At 38.7% G+C, this 25,023-nt stretch overlaps 1 protein-coding gene and 1 pseudogene across 3 annotated transcripts in view; one reads left to right on the top strand and one right to left on the bottom strand.

Annotated features, from left to right (window-relative positions):
* PATJ (PATJ crumbs cell polarity complex component) overlaps window positions 1-25,023 on the bottom strand; it is a 361,686-nt gene that overhangs the window by 105,632 nt on the left and 231,031 nt on the right. For all 3 annotated transcript variants that reach the window (XM_078451845.2, XM_078451844.2, XM_078451846.2), the window contains exons 29-30: window positions 17,343-17,434; window positions 1,415-1,487 (exon numbers count right to left, since the gene is read on the bottom strand). In XM_078451845.2, coding sequence (XP_078307971.2) covers window positions 1,415-1,487; window positions 17,343-17,434 — 165 coding nt within the window. The remainder of the gene's footprint in view (window positions 1-1,414; window positions 1,488-17,342; window positions 17,435-25,023) is intronic.
* LOC132673350 (cell division cycle-associated protein 3 pseudogene) lies at window positions 23,227-24,141 on the top strand (annotated as a pseudogene).

Here is a 25,023-nt window from a genome sequence, read left to right on the forward strand (position 1 = left end):
TTCCCCTGTCCAAGAGGACTACCCTGACACTAACCAAAGTGTTACTTTGGATCACAAGCTACTTGCCTTATTTTAATTCTCTCCAAGTCACAGACCACTGTTGATAATTCTCTTGGTGTATTTATTCATTAATTTCCTTATTAGAATGTAAGCTGAACCACAGCAAGGAGCCTTCTGTTTTATTCACACCTATGTCTCTAACACCTAAGACCATTTGATGCATAATATGCACTCCTCAAATGCTGGCTGAATGAAAAGAATGTGTACTGTACAATCAGGTTTTTACTAAAAGAGACACTATTCACATATAGCTGTTTATTTTTGTGGTAGAAGAAAAGGAGAAAATATGGAAAGATACTAAACAGTAAATATTAACTTCCTTGGGGAGGTAGGGAAAGGAAAATTAACTTTTTCTTCTAGTAACTCTGTATGGTTTGACTAGTTACAGTAAGTATTTTTTTTCCTTTTTGGAATTAAAAAATAAAAAAAATGTAAAGAGAATATAATATTCCCTCAGCTGAGGAGACACTTGATTATATAGCTAGTTAGCTATCTAATGTACATCTATCTGTCTACTTCTAGAAGCAGATCAGCAGATCCATGTGATGGCAATCTTGTACTAGTAATTTTTCCATTAACAGATTAGTTATTTAAAGATACTTCTGATCATAGGTATTAAAGTATTTCAAAAACATAAAGAAAGAGGTACTGACAGCTACCAGAGGGGAGGGGGTGTGAGGATGGAGGACAGGTGATGGGGATTAAGGAGGGCACTTGTTGTGATGAGTGGCTGGTGTGGTACGGAAGTGTTGAATCACTAACTTGTACACGTGACACTAACACTACACTGTATGTTAACTAGCTGGAATTTATTTAAAAAAAATTTTTTTTTAACGTTTATTTATTTTTGAGACAGAGAGAGACAGAGCATGAACGGGGGAGGGGCAGAGAGAGGGAGACACAGAATCGGAAGTAGGCTCCAGGCTCTGAGCCATCAGCCCAGAGCCCGACGAGGGGCTTGAACTCACGGACCGTGAGATCGTGACCTGAGCTGAAGTCGGACGCTCAACCGACTGAGCCACCCAGGCGCCCCTAACTAGCTGGAATTTAAATAAAAACTCAAAAAAAAATCATTTTTCCAATAAATTTTGAAATGCTCTGTTAGGACAAATTATAGATCTAGAAGAAACTTGAAGGAACTTTGAGGAAAGCAATACTTATATGTTAAGTTCTAATGTCTTTGATATTACTTTATAATCATACCTCAAATACTTTCTAATTAGGGAAATTTCCTATTTAGCACATTCTGTGAATTTTGAATACCAGGTAATGACAATCAAAAATGCTAGAATTGGAAAAAATAATCATGACAGATCCATCTAAGTCACGGCAAGCTCATTAGGAGCCATTTTACCTCAACAGAAGATGGGTAACTTGATGGTAATGGAAACGGAGCAACGGCCATCTGATTGACTGCATCTTCATTTCTGTGGATGGGAAAATAGGCAGAATCAGTACACACCAAATGCTAAGTTTCTGGCTCAAGACACAACCATTTCCTCTGTTGAAAATGCAAACACAGCACCTTAGAATAAAAAATATGTACAGATGTATATTGGTTTTAAGCATGCAAACCTATTAAGCACAAAAAGGGATGTATTACACCAGGGACAGTAAGATGTGATTATTAGTGACAGAAAATGATGATGTTAGGGGTTAGCTAGATCCTGCTTACTAAGTCAGGATCATTTTGGAAAGACATCAACTCTTTCAGCACTGTCAAGTGTAAGTTTTTTGAATGGCCGTGTGTAACCTCTAGGCCCATTAATGTCCAGACCATTTTGTTCTTTGAACTGGAAAGGTTCCCGGCTCCCTCACTTGGCTTCTAACTTTGTTATGCCAAATGAAGGTCGATGGGATGTGTATGACAGGCCCTGCATGGGTGGGCACTGTGAGGAGGAGTGATGGATGGGGAGAGCAGAGATCCAGACAAATGTGGGTCAATCCCACTCCTCCTCATCCTAATGGGAGCAGAGAAGGTGGGAGCTAAAACTTCATCACCAGGGTCACAGGTACAGAACAACTCCTAGAATACCAGTTCTGATTATTTGGGCCCATTTCCATGACATTACCAGCAAAGGATAGGTGGTGATTTCGTGGGAGATTTAACCTTTACTATTCATTCATGATGCATAACCAGTAATAATTATCTCAAGATTTATGTGAAGTTTGACTTTAGGTTTCACAACATAAACCAAGGAGGATCCCAAAAACGCTTCTTTCTGGTACGTAAAGCTCTAAGACTGTTCACGGATCTCTCTCCATATGACCAGTATATCCAGGATAGCCACTACCTGACTTGGTATGGCATTCAAAATCCAAACCCAATGTATTTTTTACTTCTCACCAATAGGAAAAATACATTGGTCCATGCCATTCCTGCTTTGGTGCTTTAATCATATCACTGCATTTACCTGAATTGTCTTTCTTTATTAAATTTCTAATCCACCCATCCTTCTCCTCCAGTGTGAGTTCAATAACCTCAATTAAGTGAATTATTCCCTTATGTTAAAAGACTATCTCTATATTGATGTCTTCCAAATTAATATGGTTAGCCCAGGTCTTTTTCTGAGCTTAATATTTGCATATCTAACTCCTACTTTATATTTCCACCAGATGTCTTACAAACATCTCAAATAAAATATATCTCTTTATCCCACTAGTTGCCAGAGGGTTTCATGATCAATCCTCCTCACTTGAGTAAATATCAACAAGGTCTGCCCCACTGTTCAACCAGGAACTGGGGAGTCATTCTTGAAACCTCTAACCCCTCAGCTGTATATCCAATCAAGAAGCCTTGTTAATTCTACCTTCAAAATGTATCTTGAGTCTTTCCACTATTATCATTTCTTACCAGAGTTAACGTTAAGAGCATCCTATTTCTCCAGTCTATTCTTCACCCGGCAGCATTGTTATGGTTCTAATACATAAATCTGGTTATATTTCTATCCCCTGCTTAAAATACCCCTATGGCTTATTATACTTAGGATCAAGTCCACAATTGTTAGGGAGGCTGTAAGGCCTTGAGCAATCTGTCTCAGCCCCCATCTCTGGCTTGTTCTCTCTTCTCCCTGCTCACTTGGTTCTAGTCTAGTTACATGAGCTTTCTTCCCATTTCTCAGCTGAGCCAAGCTCCATCCACCTCAGGGTACTAGCTAGCCCTATTCTCTTCCGCTCTGCTCAGCCGTTGCCCAAATCCTTCGTCTGATTTATATTCTTACTTCTTTTTCCTAGCTGACCATAAACATCATTTCCTCAAATAAGCCTTCTAGGACCTCCACTATATGCATATGGCACCCTATACAATAATTGTAGTTCTTGTCTTTCATAATTTACCTAACTGATCTGCATAAACATGTGCTTCTAGATGGTAAGCACTCCAAGGACAGGAACCATGTCCTTCCTACTCTCTCTTACATTAACTAGGGCAAACAGTGCTTGGCAAACAGTCTGTACTTAACAGAGTTGTTAAGTGAACTGAACTGCAAGAAGTCTAGGCTGATGTAAATTTTATGTGGAAATAGGCAGAGTATATATAAATAAAAAGATGAAGTCTAGGTACCATTCCTTATTCTAACCTTCTAAGGTTCTTGGATTATCTAGCATATGAGTCAAACCAAAGCAAGAGGGAGAAAAACTAGAACCATAAAGTGACACAGCATATGAAGAATGTATCTAGTTTTTCTGACCGCATCACAGATGCCTTGAGCATGCACTATTACATTAAGAGATGGCTATTGTTTTTCAGGGAGTACAATCCATTCCTCAGCAGTTTGCTCATACACAGAAGAAGCAATCAGTTACCTCTGGATAAGTAACAGCATTTCAAAGAGGTAATTCCCTTTCACATTCATTTTCCTCCACTGAATAACACAATAGAACTCAGCTCTAGCTTAGAGCTGAAAGCCAACAGGACACGTCTGCTCCAGACTCAGAACTCACGGGGCAGAGTACATTTGGCAGTAATTAAGCAGATGGCTTTTCATACTTCTTTCAAAGGTTACCGGCATTAAAAATACGGCTGCACATAAATTCTTATTGAGAAGTCATGATTACCTGGACCAAGTTACTTCAAATCAGCCAAGTTATCCCTTCATAATTTAATGATTTTCTCCAAATGAGTATGACTTTAATGGCCTTTAAATTCTATATTAATTTTTTTAAACTTCACAAAATAGAACACTACAATTACTCTCAATGGAGAGAAAAAAGTGCTTTAAAAAGTTATAGTTCATAATCCTTTATAATCCACTTACCAGGGAGTGTTCACACACCTCCACGTCAAGTAAGCAAAGACCTGACAATTTTCAAGAGAAATGAGTAGGAAGAGGTAAGCCAAAGGACAGAAGGCATTCACACTTCAAACAAGCAGTCAGCCTGAATGACTTCTGGGGACCCTTTGACCCTTCCTCTCTTGTGATTCTCACAAGGAATAAAATCTATTTGCTTTATAATTTACCTTTCCTTTCCAATATAATTAATGTAAGTTTCTTAGGTCCAGGCGCCCCATACAGGACACAATCAGAAATTGTAATTGCTTATTGGTATTTTCATAATTATCGTCAACAGCTGTTGAGAGAGAGAATGGAGTGCTACCATGGGTAAGAGTGAGAATACTTTTCCAGAGTACAGAACCCTGTATGTATATGTCTGTATCACTGTATTTTTCATGCTCTATTAAAATTACCTGTGCTGTCCTCTCTCCCCCTTGAAGCCAGGGATGGGATCTTATCTTTTTGCATCCCTCCAGCTTGTAGGAGGGTACCTGACAGAGTAGGGGTACTATAAACGTCTGTTGAATAAAGGTGATCTTAACAAGGCAGGAAAAAGACATGGAAACAGAACAATCAAAACTATACCCTGTGTTTTTCAAGCAGCTTCAATGAGTTAATGATAGTGTATTGCCTCTAGCCAGGCAGCTATCAATACTTGCCACATTAAGGGACATTTCTTGGGGTGTCTGCCTAGCTCACAGGAATTCCCTGAATGGGCCAGAGTAGCAATGTCTACATTGTGTAACAATGACAGCCTGCCTCAACCTTAGTGGATGGAGGGAGAAAACACCTGTCTCAGTTTGGGCCAATCAGATTCTTTCCCAGGGACTCAAAATTTAGGACAGACACAGAGATCAGGAATGTAGTAGCTAGATAATAACAAATGAAGTGCTCAAGGCTAAAAAGGGGGTTGAGAAATCGTTTCTGACATCTCTGGAGTCATCCTGATTTCTTCAGTCTTAGATGTAAAGCCCCTTCTTAAGCCCCCCTGAGACATCCTTGTATTCTTACAATGCATTCTCCTTTATTTTTTTTAAATGTTTATTTATTTTGAGAGAGAGGGGAGGGGTGGGGGAGAGGGATAGGAAGGGGCAGAGAGAGAGAGAGGGAGAGAGAGAATCCCAAGCAGGCTCTGTGTTCTCAGCATAGAGCTTGATGCGGGCTTTAATCTCATGAATCATAAAATCATGCACTGAGCTGAAGCCAGGAGTCTGATGCTTAACCATCAGAGCCACCCAGGTGCCCCCTGCATTCTCATTTAATGTAAGCTGGCTAGCATTTACTAATTAGAGTAAACTCAATAATATAGCTCTGATTTTGTTTTGAATACATTTAGTTTATTTAACAAATATTTATACTAGGGGTACAAAGATGAAGAAAACATCATTTCTGCCTTTGATGGTATTAGCCATTAGTAAGGAATATAGCTATATAAGTAAATGGACAATTACAATAATGGAATTAACTATACAGGGACTGTCAATTTAGTTCTTCTCCAAACAGTTTCTAGGAACACCCCCAATTCAGTTTCTTGTAGAATATACTTATATTTATCACAAATATACATTCTAGATCCTGATTTCAATTCTATTTTGTTACAAAAATACACTCATTGGTAGTTGTGTTAGTTAGAATTCTAAAACGGTTCCCAAGATTGTTGCTGTCTGGTTTACATACTGCATAGGATCAATTTCACTTCCATGATTAAGTAATATTAAACAGCACAGCTGACTAGAATACAAAGAAATATGATCAAGTGGAGCCTGACCCAATCATACCGGCCCTTTAAATCTGGAGATGTCACTCCCCAGAGCTCCAATGCCCTGATCTCCTAAATTAGTAGTTATTTCACAGGAATCCTAAAGAATGCTTGGAGGTCAGAGACAGGATGTCAGAGATTAGAAATATCATTGCTGGAGGATGCCTGGGTGGCTCAGTAGGTTAAGTTAAGCATTGGACTCTTGGTTTTGGCTCAGGTCATGGTCTCAGTTTCATGGGGTCGAGCCCTGCATCTGGCTCCACGCTAAGAATGTGGAGCCTGCTTGGGATTCTCTGTCTCCCTCTCTCTCTCTCTCTGTCACTTTCCCACTCGTGCTATCTTTGTCTCTCCCAAAATAAATAAATAAAACCTAAAAAAAAAAAAAAAAAAAAAAAGGAAATGCCATTGCCGGTTTGAGGATGGGGGAGGCCATGTGGTAAAGAATATGAATGGTCTCTAGGAGCTGAGAGTAGTCCTCATTTGAGATCCAGCAAGGGCATACAAGACATCAACTAGAGTGAACTTGGAAGTTGAATTTTTTCCAAGATTTCAGACAAGAACTTAGAACGGACAACACTTTGATTTCTGCCTTGTGATACACAGCCATGCTGTGCCAGACATCTGATCTACAGAACCGTGAGCTAATAAATAGGTGCTGTTTTAAGCTATTAAATTGGCGGTGATTTGTTACACAGCAAGAGAAAACTAGTACAGAGCACAATTCTTTGATTTGGAAAATATGGTCACCAGAAACATACCCATATATCACTGTTCTAAATGTCTTTCATGGATTAACTCATTTAACTTGCATTAACAGCCCTATGTGGTAATTACAATGATTTTCTTCATTTAACACAGAGGGTAAGCAACCTGACCAAACTCACAAAGCAAATGAATAGTACAGCCAAGGTTGAAACCTGGCAGTCTGGCCTCAAAACCCACTCTTTTAACTACTACACTACAGTGTTTCCCATTTTAACAACCTGCCCCAGAGCCACATATGTCTTCTCTTACATACCCAAGCCAATAGTCCTAGACTCATCTTAGGGAAAAGTTCTACTAGGTCACAATTTACTCTTAAAGCTATTTCATAATTTTCCTTAGGGCAAGAAGCATGAAAGGTTCTGAGTTTGCTCACTCTATCAACTTTTTGTACTTAAGTTCTGAGCGTCATGTCTTCATTACCTAGTCTTTGTACAGATATAATGACTATAAAATGCTTTAAAATACTCATCGTGTTTGATAGTGCATGTAGCATGGTAAAAAATACAGCAGAGTGTAATTCCCTCAATATTCTTCCGTGACCATAATTAGAACTGTTCCTAAATCCTCTGGCTTGTACTTTCCTTCTTTAAAGTTGAGCCGGTACTTGAACCAAGTACTTGGTAATCATGGAAATACATGTTGAGATGGAACATGCTGCCTTGTACTTTTTTTTTTTTGCGCCTATTTTGGGCCCTTGTAGTTTATTCTTTATTTTTAAAAATTTTTTTAATGTTTATTTATTTTTGGGAGAGAGCGCGTGCACACAAGGTGGGGGGATAGGGGCAGAAAGAGAGGGAGACACAGAGCCCAAAACAAGTTCCAGGCTCTGAGCTGTCAGCACAGAGCCCAATGCAGGGCTCTAATTCATCAACTGTGAGATCATGACCTGAGCCAAAGTCGGATGCTTAACCGACTGGGCCACCACTAGGCACCCCTACCCAGTATACTTAAATACAGAAGCAGAAAGTAGAATGGTAGTTGCCAGAGGCTGCAGGGGAGGGGAGGGAGAATGGGGAGTTACTTTCTACCAGGTACAGATTTTTAGTTTTACAAGATATAAAGACTTCTGCAGATAGGTAGTGGTGACAGCTGCACAGCAGTGTAACGTACTCATTGCCACTGAACTGTACGCTTAAAAATGGTTAAGATGGCGGACTTTATGTCATACATATTTTACTACAATTTAAAACAATTAAGCAAGACACAAGAACAACAAAGTGTGCAGAGAATATATTTGAATTACTTAGAATGTCACTTAAAAATCATTATGGTCGGGGTGCCTGGGTGGCTCAGTTGGTTGAGCGTCCGACTTCAGGTCAGGTCATGATCTCACGGTTTGTGAATTCAAGCCCCACGTCGGGCTTTGTGCTGACTGACGGCTCAGAACCTGGAGCCTGCTTCGGATTCTGTGTCTCCCTCTCTCTCTGTCCCTCCCCTGTTTGTGTTCTGTCTCCCAAAAATAAATAAAAAACATTAAAAACAAAATCATCGCCTCCAGACTGCTGTGGTTCTGCCACTTGGAAATTCACTTTCACTAAACCCGTAGGATCTTATTTTATACCAACAAAACAGCACTATATGAAAAACAGAAGTTTTGTGCCTGAATTCAGCCAGGATAGCTGAGTAGGCAGATTTCATTTTTTAAAATCTATTCTAAAATGATTACAACTGCCATCCAGTGCCTAGCCCAGTGTTTAAATACACACACAGAGTTGAATAAATGAGTGATACAGGAACACAGCTAAACAGGCCTAAATGTTATTTTCTGATTGTACTAAATATAGTGATGGGAGACACTTGAGGACAGGAAAAATAAACTCTACATTTGCTTTATTAATTGGGACACGACACTGAATTAACATTTGGCTAGGAAAGCTCAATATAAATGAACCAGAAGTAACATATAAAACAAAGCACATCATTATATTTCAGTGGGAGCAAAACTCCTTTCTGTAAAGATTCCAAGAGAGGTTTCAAACTCTATGAACAGACTGAATAGTTTACAATTTCCAATTGTAAGAAACCTCCCAAATAGCAATATGCTGAATCTGAAATAAATGACCAATGACAGTAGAATTATGAACTTTATTTACTTGGCATTCCAAACAATGTCAGTAATGAGGGCTGCTGGGAGTAACTCAGCATCCAGACGCACATTTCACAAACGTGGCCCCAGGCAAGTTCTAAATAACTGTTGCCAGTTGTGCAGAGGAAAAGGTAGCTCATAAAGTATCTGGCAGTGCAGGTTGGTGGGAGGGTTGATGTAGAGAGCTTAGGACTGGATGGATGGGATGATTTAGCCTAATATGTTTCTCAGAGAGGTTCTTTCTGAAGGATAACGTAGTAGCTACCCTCAGCCATTTGTCTCTTTATCCTGGCTGGCAAAGCCTTAATGGTGTTCAGATATCCAGCCCTCACTAAAAGGCCATGTGCTGGGGAAAGGTGACTTCTTCCACCGCAGGTAAAAACGCAGGATAAATCCTGCCTAATTCCTCTGAGATAATCATGGCAATCCAATCTCATTTCAAGAGCCAGTGAATGGTTTGGCAATGGAAATATGTCATACTGGAGATACGCAGTGGAGACCTGCTCAGAGGTCTTGTGATTTGCTGAAGAAGTCTGAAGGATAAAAATTTGTCAGAACCAAGGGTAAAAGCCTGTGGGTGACCAGAAAATGTGCAGAAGAAACCATCTCACTTCGGCTCCTGGTGATTTGTTCAGATAGCTGACTTTTATTATCCTTCTCATTCATTAGGATTCTTTGGCAACAAGCAAGAGAAATGAATTTGGACCAACTAAAGCAAAAGGGAATTTATTAAAGGCATACAGGGATCTCACAAAACACAAGCAGGCTACATGATTAGATTTGGAACATACAGGAACTGAGGCCTCCAGAGGACAAGGAAGCAGGAAAACAGAATGATGTCATAGCAGGAACCTCCTATTAAGGCCCTGTGGTTTCATGAATAAACATCATTTATATAAAATCACTCACGTAATGTGAGTGCTTCCTATTCTAAGCAAAGGTATCATATTGCCTAAGTTTAGGTCACATGACCAACCCTGGGCCACATCTCAGAAGTGAAAGACAGGGCCCCTTCAGCTTACACAGAGGAAGAGAGGCATCTAGCTGTACTGTTTTTACTGTTCTACCATAGTACATGTATTGTGTGGGTGTGCGTGTTTCAAAAAGAAAGTCTATCTAAGGAAACAGATATTCTACAAGGAAAGGAGAAGTACTGACCAGCCAAAAAAAAAAAAAAAAAAAGGAAAGAGAAACTTCCCAAACATGATTAGAAAACCAGGCACAATTAGGTGTTTGAGTGCTAAACGAAATCAAACAAATATAGTCATAATTTTCCCAAGCTGGTACCATGTTAAGGATGGGGAGTAGCAAAGAAAAGAAGAAATTACCAATTTCCTGAAATAAGATAATGAAATAAAAATGATTTTTTTCTTTTTTATTTATATATATATATATATATTTTTATTTTTTATTTTTTTTATTTTTTATTTTTTAAATCTACATCCAAATTAGTTAGCATATAGTGCAACAATGATTTCAGGAGTAGATTCCTTAATGCCCCTTACCCATTTAGCCCATTCCCCCTCCTACTTTTTTCTTTTTTTAAATGTTTTATTGTTTATTCTTGACAGAGACAGAGTATGAGTGGGGGAGGGGCATCGAGAGGGAGACACAGAATCCAAAGCAGGCTCCAGGCTCTGAGCTGTCAGCCCACAGCCCGACGCGGGGCTCGAACTCACAAGCTGTTAGATCATGACCTGAGCCGAAGTCAGATGCTTAACTGACTGAGCCGCCCAGGCACCCTGAAATAAAAATGATTTTCAAAGATACTTTATAAGTCATGCAAGAAAGTTTGATAGCAACACTTTATCTAATATACTGAATTCACCTGATTCACGAATGGCCCCAAAATGGCAAAATTTTGGGTTACTTCAGATTGACTAGCTACAATTACCTCCAAAAAAAAGGAAAACTTATGGCTTCTGTGGATATTCAAAAGAATATGCCATAGGCTTTCAAGATGATTCCAGAACTGGAATCCACCTAATGGAATTGTAACTGAATTAAGTGTACAACTTCCCAAGGTTACCATAGTAGGTCAAAGGGAACAGCGCTTCTTATTTGGATGCATAACATCCAATGTCTTGAGAAAAGATCAAAACACAAAACACTCCAATTCCACCTTGTTCTTGAACTAAAAGGCTTATAAATTCTACTTACAAAATAAAAGTAATAAATAATTAAAATTACTCTTTAATATGGAGAGTACAATAAACAAGTATCAAAGAAATTAAGAAAGAGTCCGCATTGCAGAGCACTTGAGAGACTCACATGGGTCTACCATATGGTCCAACTAAACACAGAAGAGCTTTGAAACTGAAGAGTGTCTCTATCTTCCTTCCTCCTGCAAGTCCTAGAAAGAACTCAATGCTAACGACAGGCCTCTTCCTCAAATCTTGTCACATATCTCATGGATGATATTTTATTGTGTACTTGAAAAGGGGCATTACATTCTTTAATGGTCCATGAGAGTTGGAAGTATGCTTCCTCACAGATTTCAAAGCAGCTGATGTACACAGCTCATCCAATGATACTTTCAACGACTGCTTTTCTCGTAGAAGTAAATGGTCAGGTACATTGGGTATAATATCCAATCTCAGAAACCTTTGGGTTTCTGGACACACTATAGCTTTGCTTACTTATCCTTCAGGTCTGAGCTTCAGCATCTTTCTCTGTAATACTCTCCCAAAGGCTCCAAAGTTTAGGTTAACTGTGTTTCCTATACATAAAGTACCCAGTACCTTTATCACTGGATGAGGTATCACACTGCTTATTCTCTGCCTCCTCCTTTAAGGTAGAGATTGTAGTCTTTGTATCACGGACTCCGCAGCCCCAGCACAAGTAGGTACCCTGCAAATACTTGTTGAATAAATGCATGAATAGTTCTTTATGAAAGTTAAACTCATGCTTATTCCCACGATCTTTTTTCCTTCTTATTTAGATACAAAGAGCATAGCAAGGATTTTAAAAACAGGCATTTAATTCACTTCTTCAGATGGACTTCTCCCACAGATGACTGTGACATTCACATTAATTTCAAGTCAATATCATCTTTTCGGGATATGGCCAGAGGATAATGGGCCACCCTATATTTTTAGTGACAAAAACAAGACATATGCTCAATCGATACTGTATGGTAGCTCCCACGGTGAGTCCACTCTGAGTCAGTAGGGCTTGACAGCCAGCACTAAATCTTTCCATGGGGTTCAGTTTCACTTGGCCTCCCCTAGCCCCAGGAGTTTTTATAACAGTACACATTTTCCACATGTAATTAAGTAATGGAGAGTGAGTTGTTATACATGACATTTAATTTTCAGTAGTGGGGGAAGGTATGACAAGAGCTCCAGGCAAGATCATTAATCTCCTCGGATCCCTGCACTGCCAAATACAGCAATTCATTCTTTCTTGTATTAATATAGCTCTCCTCCTGTACTTAAGTTATAGTGCTTGTGTAGAGGGGATAATGTCAAATAGGAAAACCCACAGAACTGAAATGTGTGGTACATAGTAAGAATTCGAGATTGTAAAATGCATCTGGACTATCCATTGTGGAATAATTTAGTATATCAGAGTTCCTGTGCGTCATAGGCACAAGTACATGATTACCAGATTGTCCAAAATCTAATTTGGGGGCAAAAAGGGAGGGAAGAGTGATTATGTAAGTCATGTATACATAGCAGCAGCAACTTGCTAATGTCACTAATGACTCACAGGCCTCTTGTGAATTAAAGGTCAATTAGTATATGAATAAATACAAGTGTTAAAAGAATACGACAAGGACATGATCACACAAATGTGTATCACTATAGACTAAAGGCCCTAGTTAATTAAAATGTTGCCTGCAGCATATTTTAACAGCTTTCTGTGATTACTGCTAATCATACTCTGAAATCTGTGGCTAGTTCCCATTTTTATCTCAATTGTCAATAAATTTGGAAAAAAGTTGCTGAGGCATACAAGCCAAAAATTTCTCTATAATGGAAATGCACAGAGAATCAATAATTTAAACTAAGGAAGGCAATATTACCAAATAGAAGCACTACCTATAAAGAAATACAATTTATAAGCCTAAGTTTTTAAAGTAACATTATATAGCATAAGTTAGGCAGCTTAAAAGTATAATTGCATCTGTTGTGCTGAGGTGCTTTAAGTGCTAACTTCCTGAATCGATAGCAAATCAGTATTTAACTGCTTTAAGATTTGGTTCCCAAATAGGCACAACAAGGGTTCTCGTACCAATAGTCTAAAGGAGGTAACCTATAGGCAGAGGTTGAAAAATGTGGGGCGCCTGGGTGGCTCAGTCAGTTAAGCGTCTGACTTCCACTCAGGTCATGATCTTGCGGTTTGCTCTGTGCTGACAGCTCAGAGCCTGGAGCCTGCTTCGGATTCTGTGTCTCCCCTTCTCTCTGCCCCTCCCATGTTCATGCTCTGTCTGTCTCTGTCTCTCAATAATAAATAAATGTTAAAAAAAAGAAAAATGTATCTAATTGAGTGATGAACTAGATAATCAGCCTGAAGGAGAGAGGATGATAGGTTGAGCAGCATCTAAAATGCACAGGTTACCATATTTAAATAGGACACCAGTCCACCATTATACCCCCACTGGTGACATATGCAGTGGATGAGCAATAACATATATTTTTTTATTTCTTTAAGTGTTTTATATTCTGACATTATCTGATATTATTCACCTCAGTAAATCTATTATATTTTATTGACATGGGGATTAATTCACATTAATTAGATTTCTCTTTATACATTCTTTCATTAAATGGTACTCTACTCCCTGTTAGAATATCAGGTCGTCATTTCAAAGGAGGAGGAGGAAGGAGTGCCTGCCTGGCTCAGTTAGTGGAGCATGCAACTCTTAATGCTCTTGATGTCAGGGCTGTGAGTTCAAGTCCCACTAGGTGTCGAGCTACTTAAAAAAATAAAATAAAAAAGGGAGAATAAGGGGAGAAGCAGCAGCAGACACAGGACTAAAAGAGATGTTTTAGGCAGGCTGTGTCCTTGTCTTTTATTTTAACCTTTATCAGAAATGGTTTTATATAGGGGTGCCTGGGTGGCTTAGTTGGTTGAGTGTCCTACTCTTGATTTTGGCTCAGGACATGATCCCAGGGTTGTGGGATCAAGCCCCATGTTGGGCTCCACGTTGAGCATGGAGCCTGTTTAAGAATCTCTCTCCCTCCCTCCCTCCGTTCCTCTCTTCCACTCGTGCACACATTGTCCCCCCACCAAAAAAAAGTTTTATATAATGATAGCTATATAACTATATATATAGTTATATAGCTATCTCTTCTAAGTGTTTTATCATTATGATGTTAATTAAAATTCTTAAATTGTGAATATACTTCACTTGAAATAAATATTCCAGATTCTGGAATGATACAAAATATATATGAAGGAGTGGCTAATCTTTTCCTCTTCTTCCTTTATCCCTAACTTCTTTTTTTCCTCTTACTTCCTCCCCTTTTTCTGCCACCATCATCATCTTCATCACCATAGCAACAAACATTGCTGAGCCCATATTGCCAGGCAATTTATATATATTAAGACATTAGAAAAATCTATAAGCCAGCTATATTATCTACATACTGCAGATCAGGAAACTGACCAAACTCATATACTTGGGGTATTCTAGAGCTGGGTTTCAAGCCCAGACCAGGTGAATCAGGGATTCCTCTTTTTATCACTTATCATTCACGCTTGCTTTAGAAAAGAATTCGTCACTTAGGTAAGACCTCTCTGTTAGATGAATAGTTCCTTCTCTTATGGAAATGGCAGCATTAATTAATAAAATGTTGGCACACAAATTATCAAATACATATCTACTGACTCAAACAAAAGGTTGTCAGCAGTGCATACATCTGTCTTGATTCAATTTAAACTAATTTTCCTTTACAGTCTCAAAGTGGATAGGACAATAGATTATTCAGAATCACACCTACATCTTTTTTCTCTCTATTCAGAAAGATAGAGGAACTTCCCCCAACTTAGATTATTTGGGAAAGTACTGAAGAGAAGGACTTAAGTATGAGAAAGAAATTATTTTGTAAAATAATAAATTGATCTATATGTATCTTTTTTTCTGTTATCTTTAAATTCACAAAATCAGCCAAACTAACTTACTATGATTGTTACCTTTGGAGAATAAGTAATCTGGAATTGCTTAGAGGGAGCTGCAAGGAAACTTATTCAATAAAGCTTTTCGAATGTCAACAATGTGCTAGGCACTATAATTTAAGAAAGGTTCATAATTAGATTGCATGTTTTGAACGTACATTGATACTTCCAAATTGCTTAAAATCCCTTCCAGTAAATAAGTATTCCGTGACATCTTCAATCATGCTTACACCATTAATTCACTGAACAAATCATTTCTTTGATTCTGATCTCCTCTGAACAATCAAAATTGAAATCATCACACACTAAATTACTGGGGCTTTATTACTATGATTAAAATCCTCCTCAGCTTTCTCTTCTATCTTCTAAACAATTTCAAATCATGTAACCTTTCTTTTTTGAAAGAGGAGGATTCTATTTCCCAACTACTTAATTGCATTAGATGGTTTCCTCTGGATCCTATTCAATTATCTTTTTGCTCTCTTTAAAGTGGGATGACCCAGAATGGGTGATAAAAGCCCCACAGACGGTGAAGAGGTGACGGCGATGTTAATAACCATAATAGTTGCAGTAGTTGGTCAACATGTGCTGAGCACTAAGTGCAGACACCCGTGAGGGCTGTGTGTGCCTGCTTGTGGCATCCTCACATGACTCTCCGCAAAGTGGTCAAGCCTACGTGGATGTCTGTCGATGGACACCTTCATCTCTGAGCGGCTGACCTTTCCTCAGGCCTGTTCATGTTTTCAGCCTCTAACTCCAATTTTGTAACCTCTGGCAACAGGAAGGGCAGAGAAACCCAAAAAGGAGACTGGTACCTCACATAAGACTTCAAGGTGAGCCAGAGGAAGGCTGGCGTAACACACAAAGACAGAAGAAGAGAAGGAGAAAGGATTCGCCCTTCAGAAGCAAGACTAAAACCTGGAAACCCAGAAGTGCTGCTGAGTGGGAGAAAAGGGTACCAATGTATGATCTCTTCAGGAGCAAAACAGCAATAACACCCTGTGAGGCTGAAGTGATGGCATGGGAAGGAATATTTCAATCACCTACATTAGTGTCCATATCTGGGAATAAAACTACCCTTTAATCCCAGTGGTCCCTAGGAATGCATAGCTCTTACTGACAAATAACTAGTAATAGTAGGAAGAAGAATAACGATCATCAATGTCATAGAATGCCATTTAACACTCTTTCAGTCTTTACGCGAGAAAGTGTTCAACATTTTAGATTTTTGACATGTCACAGTGAATGAGGTAGGTGCTTTATTATTCCCATTTTATAGAGGATACCTGAGGCCCAGAAGGAAAAGAAACAGAGTGACAGTTAACATACAGGGTTAGCTGCATCACTGAATGATAATTCTGATTTATCAGTCATTCTGATCCAATAAAAGGAATCAAACATTCCATTGCTGATAAGGCAATAGTAAATACCACCAACGAGAATTCCCAATTCTGACTTATTTATGCCAAAAGGACTCAGTCAGGTAGTACGCAGGGTATGGGAAAATGTGGAACCCCAAACACACCACATGACTCTAGACAGCAGAATTCACATCTGCTCCCCTCGGGATTTCTCACCAGCATTTGATATATACATTTTTTAAGTTCAAAAAGAGAGACAGTGAGAGCATGAGTGTGGGTGGGGCAGAGAGAGAGAGAGAGAGAGAGAGAGAGAGAGAGAGAGAGAGCGCCCCAAGCAGGCTCCATGCTGTCAGCACAGAGCCCGATGTAGGACTCGATCTCATAAAATGTAAGATTATGACCTGAGTCAATATCAAGAGTTGGAGGCTTAACTGAGAGCTACCCAGGCACCCCACACCAGCACTCTTAATATGAAGCTCCTAAAATGTTTCTGGGTTCTGTTTTCCTGCCTATTCTTTGATGAAGACATTAATGAGTCAGCAAATGTACCACATGATGGTGACAGGAGGAAGGGAAGTTAGAAGACTCTATTATATTTATAGAGAGGATAACCAGCTCCAGGAAAGGAAGAAAATTTAAAAACCAAAATACAAATACTAGCCTCAACTACCAGTTCTATCATATGAAATGTAAATAACAAGAAAGCCTCATAATTGAAACAATCCAAATGTTCCTTAAAGTGACAGTTAAAAAAGGAAAATCTATTTTTAGGATATGGTGATTTTGTTAGACAAACCAAAGATAAAATATAGCCTTAGAAAATAATAACACCTCCAGAAGAAATCTTAGATTTTATTTTTTAAGAGATATTAATTTTAGAAAACCAGATGTATGCGTGTGTGTGCTTATCTTACCTGATGAAAACCAGCTTGACTTTTGATGGGGCAGTCTTAATAATGGCAGATGCATTTTGGTGGCTTCTTCCATACAGGATCTGATTGTTTATCTAATGGGGAAAAAATAAAGTGCACTTGTAAAAATGCAATATGTTTGGTTTGTATAAAAATATACATGTATATATTTATACATTTATACAAATATATGTGTATATACTTGGAATTAAACAATGAAGTCCATTCATTTTTAAGTGGATCCATGTAGGGCTCTTTAATGCTAAAAAATCTTAATACTGTTTGTAGTATGGATTAAAATACTAATTCCAAATAGCTATTAAAATCTCTTAAATTCAGTTTTGAATGCAGTTAATAAAGAGCATATAGTCCTTGAACCTTTTGCTAAACTTCAAGAGAGCAGTAGTTGAGCTAAATGTAAAAACTTTATGACAGATATATTTCCTACAGCCTTTCCAGATTTCTAAAAAATGTAGAAAACAGACTAAACTGTGGTATTCACCAGACCTCTGGAGGGCCCATTAAACACGATTCTGTAAATGTGTCAAGGTTATTACATAGCATAAATTTTGTTACTCCAGAGGAGGTAAATATTCTATCCCCATTTTAAATCAAATTTTAGATCAATCGCATGGAAACATTTTACTATACACAATCAATGAGCCATCTGCTCTTATCCAAGATATGGTGGAATTTCAACTTGATTGAGTTCGCCTAAATATGCTCTAAAAACATTGACATTCTAAATTTTTTTACTCCAGATTTTTCCAGTGATAAACTATGATGATAGTCGTAATCAATCTTTTATTTCATCCAATTGATAATAGCTCACACAGTTTTGGCTTTTCTCCTCTTGTCTCTTTAATAACTAGTTAATGATCTATACTGTCCCAATTTAACGGAGGCCTTGAAACTGTCTATTTAAGAGACAGTACAATATACTATATAAGGAATAGAAAATAGGGATTTCAGTTTTTTGTAATTAGCATTGGTCTGTCCTTGAGGTCTCTGAAATTTTGTGTTCGAAGACATACCTGGAAAAGGTTTTTGTCACAGCAGTTATAATGAGAAAGTGTATGGAAATGAACAGAGGAGAGAGCTGTCTGAAATGAAGCTCATCCCTCATCTTGAAGTGGTAACGTGGGGATGTACATCAAAGTCTGTTGCAGAGACTAAACTGGAACTACCTTCTCACTATGTCCCTCATTCTATCAGCTTTTATTCTTCACCAAGATAACCTCCCAGAAACCCACTGATCTCCACACTATTTCTCTGTGCCTCAGTTTCCTCTTCTTTAAAAGGAATTTAAGCACCTGCTTCATAAAACTGTTGTGAGAATTACATGAGATAATGCCTTTAAATTTTATTTATAATCATCTTTTTTTAATGTTTACTTATTTATTTTGAGAGAGCACACATGCAAGTGAGAGGGGAGGGGCAGAGAGAGAGAGAGAGAGAGAAAGAGAGAGAGAAAGAGAGAGAGAGAGAGAGAGAGAGAGAGAGAGGGAGGGAGGGAGGGGGAGAACCCCAAGCAGGCTCTGCGTTATCAGCGCATGAACTGTGAGATCATGACCTGAGCTGAAATCAAGAGCTGGACTCTTAACCGACTTTATTTATAATAATCTTAATACCAAAAATTATTTTGGGGGTGTTCAAAATTACTCATCTTTTCTGTTAAGGTTTTTATCTTTTTTAATAACATGTATTTAAAAATGTGTCCATCCTCTGTATGATACTATAATGATGGACACATACCATTATACATTTGTCCAATCCTACAGAATGTACACCAAGAGTGAACCCCAATGTAAACTATGGACTGAGAGATGATGATGTGTTAATGCAGGTACATCAACAATAACACACGTACCACTCTGGAGAGGGATGTTGGTAGTCTAAAAGGGACATATGGGAAATCTCTGTACCTTCCTCTCAATTTTGCTGTTCTAAAAAAATGTATATGTATGTGTGTGTGTGTGTGTGTGTGTGTGTGTGTGTATTGAAGTGCCCACCGTTTAAATTATAGGTTTTCCCCTAATGTTTTCATAGTTTTATTTTTCTTATATTTACATTGTACTACCTAACTCATTATAAGGGGGAAAAAATGGTTAAGTCATGTAATGATAGAGTCATGTGAAAAAGAATAATGACATAGGAAATGTCCAACTGTACTAACCTGGTTACAAAATAGTATGTCTGCCATGATCGCTTTTTTTTGCAAACCGTATTTCTCAATCTCTTCCATTTACAATGAACAACAAATAAGGATCTTTTAAATCACAACTGAAAAATGAGATGACATGTGGAATACGCGTGACTCAAAGTCTGGCATTCAGGTAATTATTTGCGAATGTCTTCCCCACCGTGTCTGGCCTCTGCTTTCAGAAAGCAGACCTATCAAATCTTCCTGTCTTTGAATCCTGTGGCACTACATTTAAAAATGTTCTCTTGTCGCCCTTACGCCTCACCTGACACGGTCAAGCCAATCCTTGTCAGGTGGTAAGCATCAGTGCAGGCACCTGGCATTTACTGAACTGGGCTCAACTTGTTGAGGGCAGGAACCATGTCCTCCACTTGGTGTTTGCCAGCCTGCCACGCGTAGCCTGCACACAGCGGTGCTCGGCGAGACATACAAAATTGCAGAGCCCTGAATGCAAATGGTTCTTTCATTAATCAACTGCTACTATGCTTTCTCTGAGGTGGGCTCCAGTCTTCAAAGGGATTTTTTTTTTTCTTTTTAAAGTCTTTTTTATTAGCAAAAGCTTGAACATACAGAAAATTGAGCTGTTTCATCTTTATGGAGATGCCTGCTTTTTAGCTGTGATCTTCCATTTTGATAGGATAAAATGTATGGTACTATTATTCTAAGAGGGAAAAATTATAGCCCAAATGAAGAAAGCAGGTCATTAATTTTAATTTATCTAAGAGTAAATCTACAGTTATGTCTTCATGGTGCTGTTTGTGAATATTCAGAGGCTCTGGCTGTAGAAAGGCGGAACAGCTTGCTTGTTGTGGATGTTTTTTCCAGTGCCAACAACTGTGCCATTTATTGTTATGGTAGCTGCTCCTGCCAGTGTTCGGAGGCCTCTGGAGAAACTCGGTTCTGCAGTGCAAGACCACGAACAGAATAAGAAACTCAACACAGAGTGAAACCTGATTTAACAGGATTATGTCAAAAAGGAAAATGCAGATCTCTGGCTTTAAAAATCTAAGACAAAGTCTCTCTTCTGACTTCAGAAATACGTTAGTAGCCTGTGAGTTCTAAAACAGGAAGGGCTCTTTTGTGTTTTCTTGGATCTTATTTAATATACAACAATTTCACTATTTAAATGAAAGGCACATACAGCTTCCAACTGCATAAGCAGTTTTTGTATTTCTTCATCACTAAAGGAAACACACGCCAGAGAAAATTCAGTAAGTAATTAGAAAGAATATGATGCATTTTATGCACAATTAACTTTAGACTGTCACTTATTCTATTTCTGAGAAGCTGCTGTTCTCTGAGGGCACTATTCTTTAAACAACAGATGTAGGGCATCTTCTAAGTATAGCACAGGCAAAAAAGAAAGCACTCTATACCTCCTGGAAGTCTTTCCGGTCAATTCTAATAACAGCTATCATTTATCAAGTGCTTAGTCTGTACCAAACATTATCCTAAGCTCTTTAGGCACACCATCTCATTTAAATCTCAGAGCAACTGGGGTATTATGTACTTTCATCAGATGATGATAATCCTAAAGCACACCTAGAGGTCACATCTGTATGGTGCACATAAAAATCAGATGATTTTGAAAGTCATCTTTATAAAGATGTCTGTTAAATAAACTCTGAGTGGGAACAGGAGGATGTGGTGACCTACCATCGTAGGTCCTAGAGCTTTGAGATACAGAAGTCGGAATCAAAGCATCTTACCACAATGTATAGAGGAAATGCCTGAGAGTCGACTGCTAGGCTTTTCAAGTCCGAAATGCAATGTGGAGTCCCCTAAGACTGTACTTCTCTTCGTGCAAGCAAACTGCAACTTGAACAATATTATATACTTACTACCCTTTTTTTCATTGTACAGATACTGTATAGATTGATCACCATTTTAATTTTTTCTGACTCATGCCAAAGGAAGACAATTAAAATATTTCATTTTGGGGCAAATACTGCTCCCATTCTTTTAGAATATGAGTGATCATTCAGATTATCAAGAAGTTAGAAAAAATATTATCATTTCCTATTTACTTCCAGTAAACTGAGGGGGTAGAGAAGTGCCTTTCCCAAAGTTTCTCCTTTTGAAGGTGACTCAATGACATAGAAAATGAGTAATAAATTATTTAGATATGTCCTTATTTTTGTTATTATTCTTACTGGTGGGAAGAACTGTCCTAAGTTCTGATTTAGTGTTCGCATTACACCTAAATTATCTTTTTATTATCTTAATAGCTGAGATCTATAACTCTTCCATTCAAGGATAACCATATATCCTACTTCTGGGACAGTCCAGTTTATGCATGTTGAGTGACACTCGTAACGATCCTCCACATCTTTTCTGAGCTTCTGCGAGGTGGCCATATTCTGCCACATGGATGAAGGAGCAGGAAAAGCCATCACTTTCTGAGGCCCCCAGGCAACCCAATCTCCAGGTTCTGGGATGGACACCCATACTATTGCAATAAATTCTCCCCTTTTTGGTTAAATCACCTTGAACTAATTTCTGTTCTTTCCCATCAAAAAAGTCTCCACCAATACAGTATCTGGGGCCCCTATTTCTAAATATTAATTTATACATTCAAGTGATATACCTCTTTTTATCTCCTAGTCTTATGCTCTCTCAGACACATAGTAATTTATCCTGGCATTCAAAAAGAAAAGAAAGTAGACAAAGGAAAAAGGCTTTCTGACCCAAGGAGATTTCTATGCTCTTGAGTTACAATTCTGATTTTCTTATCTGTTTGGCTTCCTCTTCTGAATACTGACAAAAAGGGCTTTCTGAGACCTCCACATGGTCAGTAACTTCGATCTCAAGCTCAGGGGGTCCCGGTCCCAGAAAGACACTGATATTTTATCATGGGTAAATTAACTCATCTTTTCCTAAATTCTGAATTTCTAGTTCAATGAGAACAGGGGCAAATGATAGCAGCCCTAGATACTGAAGACAATAGCCTTAAATAAGAAACATCTGTTTTTATAAAACTCAGAAATCATATTATAACGGGTTTTCAATGGGATTTATATTTCCCTTCATAAATTGGTTTCTGCTACTGCAGTGGAGAAGGAAAAAAAACCCAGAAAGCACTCTTTTGAGGTAAACTCTCTATATTTTGGTATCAAAGATTGGATATTTAATTGCATTATTTTACAGTTTGTAGAAGAAGTAGAATTAGGGTTAATACAGCAAGATTCAGCAAAAGTAAATGAATGTAAATCCTTTTGTTATACTACGTAAACTTTCACTTAAGAGGTCTTTAATGAGATTTATTTTACTAAAATTAATTATTCAAAAATATCACTCAATTTTCCATAGTTCAACTGAACATGAATATAAATTTATGCTGGAGAGCAACTCAATTAAATCTATTCAAAAAACTTACCAAATTGGAAGTCAAAGTTAATTAACTTAAGCTGGGATTAAAGATATTAATTATAAAAAACTAAAATTTAGTTCAAGCAACAGATTTGCCTGAGGTTTGAATATCATGTTATAATATAATACCCAACAACACCACCTTTGCCCATACTTTTATTAAAGTAGAGGGATTTATTCTGAACAGTTGAAAAATTATTATTAAGAAACTGAGCTAGGAGCTTCTGTGCATCCCAAAGAGGAATTGGGGCCTGGCGTCCCCTCCTTGCCCTGGTCCAGGCCCCGCCCCACCCCACCTTATTTCTCCTGGTTGAGATGGGCTCAGCCAAGAGCTCCCCGGTCATTCTGGCTTGGTTTCCACCGCACAACAAGCTTCTGGCCCGCGTGGCGGACCTAGTGCTGTCATCCTGCACACTCCCATCCAGATGGAGAGCTCTCTACAGCCAACCCTACCAGCAGGAGAGCAGTTGGAGGGTCCTAATGAGGCCCAAGACTCAGATCCCCGCTCTCCTACCCTTGGCATTGCACGGACACCTATGAAGACTGGCAGTGGAGACCCCCAAGCCCACTGGTGAAACAGCTGAATGAAGTCTTTGAGACAGAAGCCTCCAAATCGAATCTTCCCCCAGAGCCTGTTCTGCCCCTAGCAGCAACTTCACCTTCTGAATTGGACTTGCCTCTGGCCACCCAGTTTTCCCTTGAGGACCGGATGCCACTCTGGAGCCAGACTGAGCTCCCCTCAAGCAGGTGTCCCCCAAGGAGGAAGTAGGACAGCCCTCACAATGGCCTGCCAGGGTTCAGACAAGCCCTTAAGAGACCCTGAGACTCCCTGATCTTCAGGTTCTAAGCACAATAGACAGAAAGGAAATGGCAAGGTACTAGGGAGATCTCCCCTCACCATCCTACAGGATGACAACTCCCCCAGAACTCTGACACCACGACAGGGTAAGCGGCCTCCTCCCCTCAGTGAAAATGCTAGAGCACTAAAGGAAGGGGCCATTCTGAGAATTGGACGACTTCTGGAAACCGGAGGCTGAGTGTGGGAGCAGGGCCAGGACCAGGACAAGGAAAATCAGCACTTTCCAAACTTGGTGGAGAACTAGGCCGTGTGTGGCCCCAGCGCCGGGTTCACCAGGGGCCTGGTGATGTTGTGTCCTCACAGCCCTTCTTTCCCTGGGAGACAGGAAAGGCTCGTTGTCTTCAGCTCCCCCTGAACTACCAACTCGAGGACTGAGCACTTTCTTAGCCTTTATTTGTGTCTCGTGTGTTTCTTGTATATTAAAGAAAGTGATTAAAAAAACAAAACACGGAGCTAGAGTTCAGGTAACTGGAACTCCTGATAATGAAAACTGACTCCTTCTCCCTACTTTACTTTTAAATATACTCTATTGTTTATATTTCATGACACTGGAATCTATAGGTTAACTTTTTCCTTTAATAAACTCTTTTACTGAGTATAACACACATGTAGGAAAAAACAGTAAGTATAATTGATGAGCCTTTTTACAGGTTAATTTTTAATCTAATAATTTCACTGCTAAAAGTTTATCCTAAAAAGATTAAAAATCTGGGAGCCAAAATGTCTATGATGGCTATACTTATAATAGAGAAAAAATGAAAAAACTATACACTCATCAACAAAAGTTTTATTATATTCTCTATCGTTACGTTGATAAATGGAAAACTGTGTCATTAAAAGGAAGTGAAGAAGGATGGCACAGACCTAGATCCACTGGCATAAGAAGATAAAATTGGGGGCACCTGGGTGGCTCAGTCGGTTAAACATGTGACTCTTGATATCGGCTCAGGTCATGATCCTGCGGTTATGAGATTCAGTCCCGCGTCAGCTCCACAATGAGTGTGGAGTCTGACATTCTCTCTCTCCCTCTCTCTCTCTGCCCCTTCTCTGCTTTTGCTCTCTCTCTCTCTCTCAAAATAAATAAATATTTTAAAAAAGATAAAATTACTGAGTGAAAAAAGTAAATGACAAAATACGTTATCTATCACATTATTTTCATTTATGTAAAAGTTCTGAGTCTAAAAAAAGCTCCATGAGTATATACTAAATGTCAACAATGATGATATCTCTGATTGGTGGGATTTGAGGTGATT

Source organism: Panthera onca, chromosome C1, assembly GCF_046562875.1.
Source record: "Panthera onca isolate mPanOnc1 chromosome C1, mPanOnc1 haplotype 2, whole genome shotgun sequence".
NCBI classification, from domain to species: domain Eukaryota; kingdom Metazoa; phylum Chordata; class Mammalia; order Carnivora; family Felidae; genus Panthera; species Panthera onca.